This window comes from Ambystoma mexicanum, chromosome 2p (assembly GCF_040938575.1).
Source record: "Ambystoma mexicanum isolate Mex_15411 chromosome 2p, UKY_AmexF1_1, whole genome shotgun sequence".
Taxonomy (NCBI): Eukaryota; Metazoa; Chordata; class Amphibia; order Caudata; family Ambystomatidae; genus Ambystoma; species Ambystoma mexicanum.
Genome location: NC_090923.1, coordinates 1,114,109,447 through 1,114,122,866, shown reverse-complemented (window position 1 = coordinate 1,114,122,866; position 13,420 = coordinate 1,114,109,447). Strand labels below are relative to the sequence as shown.

Here is a 13,420-nt window from a genome sequence, read left to right as displayed (position 1 = left end):
ATAGCCAGAGGAACTCCTGACTGGTGGAAACATCCATTCTGTAGGATGGACTATTCACCAAGGCATGGGGCCTTATTATAAGTGGGGCGGTCCGGAAATAAGGGTGCCGGTAGCAATGTACCAGCACTCTTTCCCGACTGCCACACTCCGACTCCGCGGGTGGGGTCCGTTACGCCCGGTAGGTCTGACCTGCCAGGCGTTACAGCCCCCACCTGCAGTGTTTTCACAGAAGCACCGGCACCGTTGACAACGGTGCCGGTGCTTCTGTGAACCCACTCCCATGGAGTCCTATGAGACACCATGGGAATGGGGACTTACCAATTCCGCTGTCTGACTTCCCGATCCACCAAGAATTGTAATTTCCCGGTGGCAAATCAGGCGGCGGAATGGTGTTACGAGGTCAGCAGCAACCCGCCGACCTCGTAATGAGGTCCATGGTGTGCACAGCTAGACATCACCAGAGGTTGGTTTGCAGCTCTGTGTCAGATGAGCATATGAATACCTCCTACTCCATTTGATCCTACCAAACCGCCCTGACAAAGAGCAGCAACAAAGATTTATTGGTGGAATGCATCTCAAAGCTCAGACGGTCAAAGTGGGCACATAGGAAAGCCATGGCAAAGCCAATAATCAAGAGTGAGGGGTCACCTCGGAGGTCAGAGGCCAAAGATTAATCATTGGACAGTTTCCCATAGAGTGAGGGATCATAGAGAAAAACAGGGACAGCATGACCTATAGAGAGAGAGGGGTCAGAGAAGAAAAGATAAGTGTCAGTGGCACTCACAGGAATCCATCATTGCATGGTGGGTCAGGACTAGAGCAAAAGGCACAGTACTATACAGAGGGTTTTGAATACAGTCATGACTGACTACAAAGCACTACAAAGGGTGAATGTGCATTGAGAATAAGCAGTAAAGCCAACACGATTTACTGAACATGAGAAAAAACTATTCTTGGTTAGAGGCAGAGCCGCAATTAGATTAATCGACGAAATGAGAAAAGGGCTGCCCGGAGGTCACAAAAAACGGCAGGGCAAAAGGTAGCTGAGCTAGAAAGTGGGTATCACAGACATTCAAGAGGAGAGAAAAAAAATAGCATAAGCTACAGAAGGCAAGAGACTGACCGGTACACAGAGATACTGAGTATGAAAAGGACTCCACAGTGGTCATCAAGTTGCATGGCAAACTCTGCCATACGAGTATCACCTTTGCATACTAAGTGCAACAGCTTGGTCTGAGGATGAGGCATGAAATGGGCAATGTGCTGTGAGGTTGAGGCCCGAGTTGATCTTGTACATTATCTTACCTTGTCCTGCTGGTAATGGGGACCCGTTGCTGCTCCACGGGGGTGTCGGGAACAAGTGTGACTCTCCCAGCTTTCCAGAACCTTGCAGCTTCTCCAATTCTGCACGGCACCTGTGCAAAAATGCAAATGTGGTGACTAGAGGTGGTGAGTGGACTTAGAGGGACCTTACAGGGATTTCTGTGCAGCTTTTCAAAGTTATTCACGCTATGCAAAAAACCTCTTGCATCCAAGACACACACAAAAGCAGTAGTAACTCAGACTCTGCAAGCAACTAACGGAACTAAGTGTCTTAGTGTCACTCAAACTCTGTAAAGAACATCCATGTGAGCATGTACTGTATACGAGAGCCCACACTACCCATGCCATCCAAGCAAACATTTTATTTCTGAGAAACACCCTCTAAGGTCCAGTGCCACATGCCATAAACCACGAGTGTAACTCAGGTTCGGAACAGCACTCAGAAGGCCAGGATATCACATGTTAGAGTTGCAGAATGTGCAAAGAACCTGATAGGGTCTGGCCCACACCACCAAACTCTTTGGTGACATATGCTATTTGACCCATGGCTTTCTAGAATCGCTGAAACGTGGCAGAGTTTCTGATGGTCATACCAATCGTGGCCTTCCATCATCTCTCATACTCTGCAAAGGACCACATGGGCAGGTATGTCACATCTCCAATAATCGGCATATTTGTCTCACGCTCTATAGAACATCTCTTGGGACCCAGAGGCCACAATTCTCACAGCTTTATATTGCAACTCAGACACTAAAGAGCACCTTCTGGTTGCCAAGGATTTCCACCCCCAAAGGACCCTTGCAATCAAAGTTACTGAAAACACTCATTAGCATTTGGGCTGTACAAATGTTGTCTCTCAATACATGATGCTGCAAGAAAATCATACAAAAGGCTGATCAATAAATGCACAGAGAGCACACGCTGGTTAGGATAACGTAATCATGAATTCATAACCCTCCTATAGCGGGCTAGGATGACCGGTTGAGGTGCTACAACTGGTATCCAAGCACGCATACCTATGTTAAGTGTAAAAAAGGTGGCAAATTCTCAGGTGGGATAGGAAGGTTTTAATAAGTTTTTGACAGATCTTCAATTTTCCACAGTTCCAGTGGTAGGATATTTCAAAGTTTAATTGCGTGCATTGTAATTGATCTTCCAAATTGCCTGGATTTGCGTACGCAGGGTGTAAGGGTGTAGAAGGAACAAGTTACTTACCTGTAACTGTTGTTCTCCAGCATGGGTCTGGCATGGATTCACATGCTCATGAATATTCCCCGTCGTCAGGCTGGGAATCCTCGGTAAAGAAAAAATCAGTATCAGTTTCGTTTCTGATCTGTCTTTCTTAGTAGTAACCAATCACTGGTCTCTGGGTCATACTGCCCCCAGCCAATGACTGCCCTCTCCCTAAACCCCTCCCCTGGCAGCCATCCTCAGATTTGGTAGCCCGTAAAGTGGCAGCATGACCAAGTGAAGAGCCGCAGAGGGGTAGGAGGGAGGGTTTGCATGTGAATCCATGCCAGACCCATGCTGGAGAACAACAGGTAAGTAACTTGTTCCTTCTCCAGCATGGGGTCTGGCATGGATTCACATGCTCATGAATATAAGAATACATAGCAGTACAAAAATGCACAACCACGGGAGGTGGAAAGGCTCAACATTAAGCATTACATAAACTCAACATTAAGCAACTCTTACCTCCTCACCAGGCCCACCTTCAGGCGAACAGGTTGCACAGAACTGCTTGGCCGACCCTGGACTCCTCCCTGGAATCCCGGTCGACGCAGTAGAATCTCGTGAAGGTGTGCGTCGACCTCCACGTAGCAGCCCTGCAGATGTCCAGCAGGGGTATACCAGACAAGAACGCGTTGGCAGCCGCGATCGCTCTGGTTGAATGCGGTTTGCCAACCGGTGACAGTGCATGATGCAGCCGGAGAGCCATCTGGAAATGGAAGTCTTCAAGAGGGCCTTCCCTTGGTTCACAGGTCCAAAGTTCACAAACAGTTGTGATGTCTTCCGAAAACTCTTTGTGCGGTCCACGTAGAACTTCAGCGCTCTAGCCACATCCAGCGAGTGCAAAGTCCTCTCGGCAGGCGACGAAGGCGACGGTAAGGAAACTGGTAACACCAAGGGCTCATTGAGATGGAAGTCCGACGGCACCTTGGGCATGAAGGAGGGGTGCGTCCTCAGCACCACCCTCGTCTCGTGAAAAGTCAAGTATGGAGGCTTGCAGGATAGGGCCTGGATCTCTCCCACTCGTCGTGCGGAGGTGATGGCCACAAGAAATGCTGTTTTCCACGACAGGAACTTCAACGGTGCCGAATGCAGAGGCTCGAAAAGGTGCCCCCATGAGCCTGGTCAGCACCACGTTGAGCTCCCACGCCAGGGCCGGAGCCTTCACCAGCGGGAATGAACGGAACAGTCCCTTCATAAACTCCTTCACCAGGCGATGAGACCACAGAGATGATCGTCCCGTAGTTCCGATGTAGAGGGAGGTCGCTGCCAGATGTATTTTGATGGAGGCATGAGCCAGCCCCGCCTTGGCCAGTGACAGCAGGTACTGCAGCACTTGAGGGGCCGTAATTCACAGAGGGTTAATCTTCTGTGCACGGCACCAGACAGAGAACCTCTTCCATTTGTGTCCATAGCACTTGAGAGTTGAGGACGCCCTGGCCTTTGCAAGCACCTCCTTGCAGTCCGCCGGGATATTGTACCCTCCAAACTCTAGTGCCGCAGGAGCCAGGCCAGCAAGTTCGGCGACCCCGGGTCGTGATGGAGGATGGCGCCTCCTTCTCTGGAGAGAAGATCTGCGTCCGTCGATAGTTTGACTGGGGAGGATGCTGACAAGTCTAGATGGTCCGGGAACCAGATCTGTCTCGGCCACGCCGGTGTGACGAGGATCATCCTGCACTGGGACCTCTTGAATTGGTTGACGAGACGCAGTAGCAACAGCAACAGAGGGAACGCATACAGGAACAGGCCGTCCCAGGGGAACGAGAAAGCATCGCCCATGCTCCTCGGCTGGGGAAACCTGCTGGCGAACCTCTGGCACTTGGAGTTTGCTGCTGTCGCGAACAGGTCAATCTGGTGTTTGCCCCATCGTCGGAAAAGCTGATCCACTTGGTCTTGACGCAGTTCCCACTCGTGGCATGAGCGCAGCACCCTGCTCAGCGAGTCGGCGATGGTGTTCTTTATCCCTGCTAGGTGGAAGGGCACCAGAAACATCCCCTGGGCAACGGCCCAATGCCACAGATCCTGTGCCTCCTTGTATAGGGCCGGGGACCTGGTTCCTCCCAGCTTCCGGATGTAGAACATCGTGATGGTGTTGTCGGTGAAGATCCTCACCACCTTGCCCTTGAGGGATGAGAGAAACGACCTGAGAGCCCAGAACACTGCCCGGAGCTCCAGGATGTTGATGTGGAGTGACCTCTCCTCCGGGAGCCAAAGGCCTCTTGCGTGAAGATCTCCGGTGTGCGCTCCCTAGCCCTCCAGGGAGGCATTCGTCATCACCGTCTCCTGGTGTGCTGGGGTCTGAAAGTCCGTGCCCACCGTGAGATGCGCGCGGGTGCCCCACCACCGAATAGCTTGGCGGAAGACCTCCATTGAGTGGGATCTTGTCTTCAAAGCTGCATCCAAAGGGTGTCGAGGAACTCCTGTAGAGGACGCATCCGCAGCCTGCATAGGCGCACCAGGTAGATGCAAGAGGACATCATGCCGAGAAGTGACGTCCGTGGCCAGCAGGCGCTGCACCTTGCCCAGGATGGCCTTCGTCCTTTCCTCCGACGGAGAAGCCAATTGTGCCACTGTATCGAGCTTGGCTCCCAGAAACAGTGCGACCTGCGACGTAACCAGGTGAGATTTGGGGAAGTTGATGGAGAATCCTAGGTCCGTGAGCAGTTGGACGGTCTTCACTGTGTGCTCGATGGTGAGCTCCCTTGTCCTTGCTCGGATGAGCCAATCGTCCAGGTAGGGGTAAACGTGCATCCCTTGCACCGACTTCAATCCGAATGGCAGGGCCTTGAATTGGTAGTGCCGTCCTTGGACTACGAATCTGAGAAACTTTCGGTGTCCTTTTAGAATGGGGATCTGGAAGTAAGCATCCTCCAAGTCCAGCGACAAGAGGAACTCGCCTGACTCCAGCTGTCCCAGCACGTGCTGGAGGGTGACCATCCAGAACTTCTGAGCCTTGATGTATTTGTTTAACCGACGCAGGTCCAGGATGGGGCGCCAACCGCCTGTGTTCTTTCTGACGAGGAAGTAGCTTGAGTATACTCCGGAGCCCCGGAGCCGGACGAGATCGATGGCACCTTTGAGCATCGCCCTTACTTCTAACAGCAGTTGAGGGATGTGATTTTCCTTCCTGGCCACGGGAGGAATTCGGGGGCACTTCTTTAGAAATTCGAGAGTGTGCCCGTGGGCCAGGGCATCCAGCACCCAACGGTCGATGGAGATGGACTCCCACATGCTGACGAACCTCGCCAGCCGGCCTCCCACCCGGGTGCTCAGGTGTGGACCCCGACGCTACGGCCGTTTCAGTCCTGCTTGGAGGCGGCCTTGCCGCCCTGGCCTCCTTGGGGACAGCGACGAGATCCTGCTGACTTGCCGTGCCCTCTATAGGCTTCTTAAGACGAGGAACGGGCTGCCTGGCGGTACGTAGAGGAGCCACTGCCGAGTCCTTTGGAGGCACCTTGCTTGCCTCCGGAGTTACGAAAGGGCGGTCGTCGTTGCTGCAAAACTCCCAAGGCCCGAGCCATCTCTGTGTCGGCCTTGATGGCCTGAAGTGACTCATCCACTGTTTTTCCAAACAGGTTGTTCCCATCGAAGGGCATGTCCAAAACTCTGGTTTGTAAGTCCTGGTGAAAATCTGTTGCCTTGAGTCATCCCCACCGTCAAAGGCAAACACCGTTGCCCAACTGGCGGAACCCGATGTCAGAGATGTCTGAAGCCACGTCACCTTCCTGCAGGATCTCCAGGGCCTCCGCCCTCTTGTCGTCCGGTAGGAAGTCCAGCAGGGGAGCGATCTTGTACCACAACTCCCTGTCGTAGCGGGCCACAACCGCTAGGGCGTTGGTCGCCTTAATTTTCGTTGCCGCAGACGAGATGACTCGACGTCCCATGGCGTCCAGTTTCTTCCCCTCGCCGTCAGGAGGGGAGGTTGAAGTTGAAGCCGTCGCCTTCGCTGCTTTCTTCTTGACTGCCGCCGAGACGACCGAATCCGGGGTCGGCTGTGCCCTAAGGCACAAAGGGGCGGAATCGGGGACCCAGTACTTCTTCTCGTACCGATCCCTCTTGACAGGCGTTGTGGAAGGGTTCTTCAGGATAGCAAGTCCCTCGTCCCAAATGTTGTCAAGCAGCGGCACCGGGAGGACCGTCTTCCCCTTGGCCTTGCGCCGTTGATAGAGGAAGCCTTCCTTCTTCTGTTCTTCGGGGCAGAGCTGGAAAAGCTTGGATGCCCTGGCAATCATGGCATGGAAGAAGTCAATTTCGTCGGGTGGGGAGGCCCGTGGGGGTGCTGATGGAAGGCCCATCTCGTCGTCAACCCAGTCATTATCCGTCCCCGTCGTGGCCGTATCTGTTCCTGTGTCATCCCTAGGATCAGGGGAAGGAGATAAAGGCTGAGTGTGCCGCAAGGGCTGGAAGGGCTTGGGGGGGGGGTGAACTCTCCTCTGCTTGTTTGGAGGGCTCCCCGACAGACCCGGTTCTGCTGGGTCGTCCGTTGGGGGTAGAGGCAACTTCATCCTTATCTCCGTGCATAAGGTTTGGATTGCCATCAAAATGGCCACCGAGTTGTCCTGAGGCTCGGGGACTGGTTTCGACGGGCGCAATGGCTGCTCCTCCTCCAGGGGAGCCTCGTCGGCGCCACCGTCGCTCTCTTCGTCCACCTCCTCGGGGTTCCTCCGTGGGACTGGACCTCCTCAAACCTCTTGTTGAGGCCCTTCACGACTTGAACCAGCTCCTCCTCAGAGGCTGTATCCGTGTTCGTAACGGCCACCGCCCCCCCCTCTTTTCCACCGGGGTCTTCACGGGGGTCTTATCGATGGGCTGAAAAGAGGATTCCCTCTGCGCTGGCAGGGAAACTCTGGGCCCCGAGGTCGCCTCCACTGGTGAAGCCTCCACAGGCTTCGCCAGGGCCGCCACGACTCCCTAGATAGAGGTCTTAGCCGGGTGAATCAAGGCCTTCACCACCTTGGGCGCGCTTGAGGCCTTCACCTTGGGGGGTGGGTCACCACCTCGCTCCCCCTCGGCTGTCTTTTTCGAGATTGACCGGGACTTCTCCAGAAGCTTACCCGGGTTCTCGGATTTTCTGTTCCCCGAGCCAGAGCGTTGGCTCGTGGTTGATGGCGTCGGTGAAATTGCTCCCTGCCTGGCAGCCAAGGAGCCTGACCCTTCGGCGCTCCCGGTGCCCGCGGACTCGCGGTGCTTTGCCTTCTATTGGGCCCCTGTCGCCGGAGCACCCTCAAAGGACTTAGAAGACCGCTCGGACCTCTTATTCTTCTCGCCCGTTGGGCTCTTACCTTCCAGCCAGTTGGTGAGGCGGATATGCCGATTCTTCATGGTCCGTTCCGACATGTTCTTGCAAAACGCACAGTCCTTCTCCACGTGCGTTTTATTTTCGTGAGGGCAGTAGAGACATCTCGAATGCTCATCCTCTTTGAAAACATTCTGTAATCCGCATCCAGGGCAGTTGCTGAACAGCTTGGATCCGGGCGTCGAGCTTCCCTTGACATGGGCCATGTCCACGAGGTAGGCCTCAGATCTTCTGGAACCCTCCAAGAAGCGTAACTCGACAAAACTTTGCCCTTGAGGGGCGTAGAAAATTACAAAAAGGGTCCCCATTGATTGGCAGTAGAAACGGTGGAGCTTGAGGCTCGATTGACCGAAAAATGAGATTAAACTCTTTGAAAAAAATCGCTAAACGCAGTAAAAGCTCGAGAGCTAAAGCACGAGGACTCCCAACACTTGAACGTGCGGTAAAAATCTGAGGCTGGCTGCCAGGGGAGGGGCTAAGGGAGTGCAGTCACTGGCTGGGGGCAGTATGACCCAGAGACCAGTGATTGGTTACTACTAAGAAAGACAGATCAGAAACGAAACTGATACTGATTTTTTCTTTACCAAGGATTCCCAGCCTGACGACGGGGAATATTCATGAGCATGTGAATCCATGCCAGATCCCATGCTGGAGAAGTAGGATACTGACACACAGGTGGCATGCATTCGGTTATAGACTTTTATTAGTGAGAAAATAAACGGGAAAATTCTATCTTACCCTAGTTCTAAGAGGGGTTACCCTGCCTCAACTAAATACTAAGGAATCTGTCAGGATATCAGTCTAAGTAAAGAGTCCACCGTCCTGTGTCTAAAACCTATTTCCAACCCTTACACTATAAAGTGCACTAAGGAAAACGGGTGCACTTCTTGGTTCAGAAGAATGGCTCCCTTTTTCTGGACGACAGCCCAAAGTTCGCCTCTGGGTGATGCAAATGAAATGTTCTTCTCAAAGGGTACAAAACAAAAGTCTAAAAAGGTTCCTTGGATTGGGGTTCCAGCAAGGCACATAGAACAAAAGTATTGTATCTTCACAGTGTAAGGGGGATGATTCCATCTCCTTGACCTTTACCAGGTTTCTCTGTGGTTTTCCCAATGCCAGGAAAAGTGTCTTTCTTCTCCTGGCCTTTATCAGACTTCACAATCCCAAGAGAATGACTACCTCCTCAACTCCTTTCACAATCTTCATCAACACCAGGGAGGTACGTCTCCCTACCCTGGCCTCTCTCGCAATATTTACAGTGTCCACCATGTTCTCAGCCCACTTGGTTCATTACCGTGCCAGGTACGGTGACTATAACAATGATTTTGGAGGCAGTTTGTTATTGGATGTGGATCCCAGAACTTTTTTAGCTCTTCTCGCTTCTCAATAATTATACCTGGTTCACTATCCTGCCATTGTATTGGTTTCTTTCTCCCGGGTGCCAGACCCCTTTAGTATTGATTTCTTTCTCTCTCCCATGGTTTAGGCAGCTGTGGTCTCCCAGTCCGCCAGGGACTGCCACGAAGAAGATGACTCGTGATGTCACTCCTTATTGGTTGCAGATCCCAGACCTGTGTCTCACCACTGTATTGCCCCTTTGGGTTCCCAGCAAGCCTTTCGGTCTCAGGCCCTCCTCTGTAGAACAGTATGTGCAGCCTATGACCAGCTGATGGCGAGTCTGCTTGGTAGCTAATTATTTCCTTCTTGATAAGTAGGGTACTCTGTTATTGAGGCTGCCCAATATGATAATACAAAAATGAAAAAAAACTTGAGTATCCTTTGTTGTGCGTCCCAATTTGTATTAGCTTGTGATGTGAATTTACACACAAAAATGTCTCTTTCCATTTTTAATTCTTAATTGCCAATATTTCACATTATTATTTTCCTCTTCAATGTGTGTATCTGTTTACATCACTTTCTGGTTCAATATAGCTTCAAATATATAACAGTTGTGACTTGTTTAATTCACAAGCTCTATAGTTTCCTTGAATTGATTCCCTCAATTGTTTCCGTGAGTGAATTCCCTCATTGATTCCCTCATTTGTTTTCTTGAATAGATTCCCTCGACACGTGTTTCTCCATTGGTTACAATGGTTAATCAGGAGGGAAGTAAGTTTTTAAATCTAAATGTGTGAACACAAAACATGAAATTAACTTATTAAGACCCTTGTATTGAGCTTAGACATTTCTTACTGGTTTGTGCAATTCAGTGTTGGTCAAAGGTGTTTTGTATACAAAGTGTAAAAAACAAATTTTGATTACTCACTCTTAGCTCCTGTAAGAAAGTAGAATTGAAGCCTTAATGTGAAGCCTCCACTTGTAGTTACTAACTTTGATGTATTAGTGGGATGGTACCTATTGAAAATATAATTACCTTCTTTGAATGTCTAATCTGTCTTCATTTAGATGTCTGAAATCTGCTTGCTACTATATACTAAGCTTTTACTTATTTCTTACCTGTATATTGTGGAAACGTTTTCCTTTTCCGTTAAATTATGTAGTGTTTCTCTCTCGGCATGATAACCACTTAGAGAGTGAAGATGTCCACTCTTTATAATCAACATAACGACACAGGCACGCTCCCTATTACGTGCTAGCGTCATCACGTTGGCCGGCATCTTAGTTTGGTTTCATTATGCAGACTAAACAGGACGCTCGCTTTTGCATTTAGCTGTCATTCATCCCATGTTATTGCCTCACAATGATTACTTTTGGCTTGCATGATTGCAGCCATTTTCTGTAATTGCCCAAACCAGTTTGAATATATGATGTTGCTTCTAAACGAATTGGGCTGAACTGAAAAAGATCATTAGCGCTAATGTACCGGCTGCATGAAATACCTAAACATTTCAAATATATCAAAACAATTTTGTGCAGAATATTTTTCTTCTCACATATAGTTACAAAAAATGACTAATTTCTGTGCCAAAAGTTAGCGCCATGATGCAACTATCCATTAGACAATTCCAATTTTCTTCTCGTTGTCTTAGGAATCTCTCTCAATTTCCTCCTCTTGGTGGCATATTAATTTTTTCCAGACCAAAATATTTGATGACATCCATCTTTTCTTGTGCATGTTCTTGTTGAAAGTGATATGCCAGTGGATATCTTAAGTCTTTCTTTCTAATGGACCTGAGGTGTTCTGCAATCCTATTTTTTAGAGGACGGATTGTGCTGCCAATATACACTTTTGAACATATGCATTTTATACCGTAAATCACAAACTTTGTATTGCAATTGATACATTCTGTAATCTGACGTTCTTTTCCATTTGTCATCACAATGGTTGTTTTTCCATTGTCTGAGAATGGACATTGCGTGCACTTCCCACATAATTTCCTCTGAGATTTGTTTGATGCCACACCTGGGGTATACCGCTGTTTTTCTTTTTATCCTGAAAGTGAGATGGACACAGTCATTTTTTCAGATTCTTGGCTTTGCGAAAAGTTTTAAATGGGGTTTCATCCAAATAAGGTGTTAAGTCTTCATCTAACTGTAGAATAACCAATGTCTTGTCAACAATTTTCCGATTGTGTCAGATTCAAAGCTTTAAGTGGTTATGAACCTGATTTTGTTGGTTTCTACACTTGATATTGGTTTTGGTTTATTCTGTAATAGTTCTGTCCTTGTCCTGAACATAGTGTTGTTATATGCTTGATTTAGATGTCGAGTTTCATATCCTCTTTCTTTGAACATTTGTGTTGCTATTGCTGCATGTTTCTCCAATTCTTGATTCTGTGTACAGTTGCGCTTAATCCTTAAGTATTCACCATACGGTATATTTTTTGTAATATGATTAGGGTGATTGCTTCCAGCATGCAAGATGCTGTTACCAGATGTAGGTTTGTCATATAAAGTTGATTGAATTGTGTTATTCTCAATATAGAGCTCCAAATCTAGCAAATGTATTTTTTCGGTACTTTCTTGCATGGTTAATTTCAAGTTGTAGTTATTGTTGTTCAGGTATTTGTAATATTCCAACAGCGTTTCTTTATTTCCATTCCAAATGACCAAGAAATCGTCTTTGAAGCAACCCCAATAGATGATTCGATTGTCCCCTGTGAATGATGAACGTTGCCAAGCATGTTCCAGCTCATAGTGACCCATGTATAAATTTGCATAAGATGGGGCAAATTTTGCGTCCATTACAGTCCCTTGTTTTTGTCTGAAGCTCTGCTCTGGTTGCTCAACGGTCACTCTCGGCTGCTTCTGGGTCTTTCGCCCCTGTTCGGTTACAACCTTTTCCCTCCAATCTCTGCGGCGACTCTGCAGCAGCTCCATGATTTGGCGCAGCGCATTCCAGGGAGCCCACATGCTCCAGCTATCTCGACCAGCTGGCGATTCCTGCTTCCAGGCATGGCCCGATCCCGGTAGACTTCTCTGGGACGTCTCTGCTGACGGGCAAGCGTCCTGCCCTCAGTTGTTTCGTTTGGCTTCTGACCACGGGCTTCGCAACTCCCGGTTCCTCCAGGGAGGATCTCTCTCTCTGTTTGAATTTCCCTCTTCTATTTTAGTTGTACCTTGGCCAATAAGAAGTCTGTAAAGAGCAGACAGCTCAGCATGGTTTATAGAGATGCAGTTTATGCTTCCTCACTTCTTCCTCGTCCCAGTACTGATCTTGAGAACTACCAGTGAGTAAGCTGGACTATTCCTTGTCTAAGAACATAAGGGATATAGGTCTTTTGAGGAGCCCACATTCTTCCATGTTACAGTACTTCCTACCTTACTGGTTTTAAGGAAACAGATAGGAATACTACGGATGGTATTGAAGGGGGTTGGTGAGGAAGGTGGATTAAGGTAAGGTGGGACATGGGGATACCGCGTTCTCCCAAGGTCTTCACTAATCCCAGAGGGGGCTTCCCTCCCCATGAGATCCACCCACTTAGTACCACCCCAAGAGTACTATCGGGTAGCAGCCTCACCTCCCTGGCCTCATGGGATGGGACTCCCCTAGGGGAGAAGAAACAACATCAGGGGATTCATCACAGGGAGTAAACATGGAAAAATTGTGGGAGGCTCTTAACAGACGAATAGATGTATGCCATTTGAGATTTTTTTTTAATAGGTTGGAACATTGTCTTATAGGGCTATATCGGTGATTGTAAGCAATTTAAAGGATGTTCTGGATTTTGTAGGCAGCCAATGAAGGGTTTTGCGAGCTGGAGAGATATTTATGGTGGTTTATAGCTATCCGTGCTGCAGTGTACCTGTAACTATTGTTCTCCAGCATGGGTCTGACATGGATTCACATGCTTATGAATATTCCCTGTCATCAGGCTGGGAATCATCGGTAAAAGAAAAACAGTTTCACTTTGACTGTATTTCTCCTTTAAACCAATCACTGTCCTCTGGGTAATTCGCCCAGATGCAATGACAGCACTCTCCCAAAGCCCCTCCTCTGGCAGCCATCTTCAGATTTGGTAGCACGTAAAGTGGCAGTATGACCCAGAAGAGCTGCAGAGGGGTCAGAGGGAGGGTTTGCATGTGAATCCATGCCAGACCCATGCTGGAGAACAAAAGTTACAGGTAAGAAATGTGTTCCTTCTCCAGCATAGGGTCTGGCGTGGATTC

General features: G+C 49.1%; 1 protein-coding gene across 2 annotated transcripts in view; it reads right to left on the bottom strand.

Annotated features, from left to right (window-relative positions):
• LOC138567171 (early endosome antigen 1-like) overlaps positions 1-13,420 on the bottom strand; it is a 1,584,277-nt gene that overhangs the window by 974,007 nt on the left and 596,850 nt on the right. For both annotated transcript variants that reach the window (XM_069645141.1, XM_069645140.1), the window contains one exon: positions 1,306-1,415. In XM_069645141.1, coding sequence (XP_069501242.1) covers positions 1,306-1,415 — 110 coding nt within the window. The remainder of the gene's footprint in view (positions 1-1,305; positions 1,416-13,420) is intronic.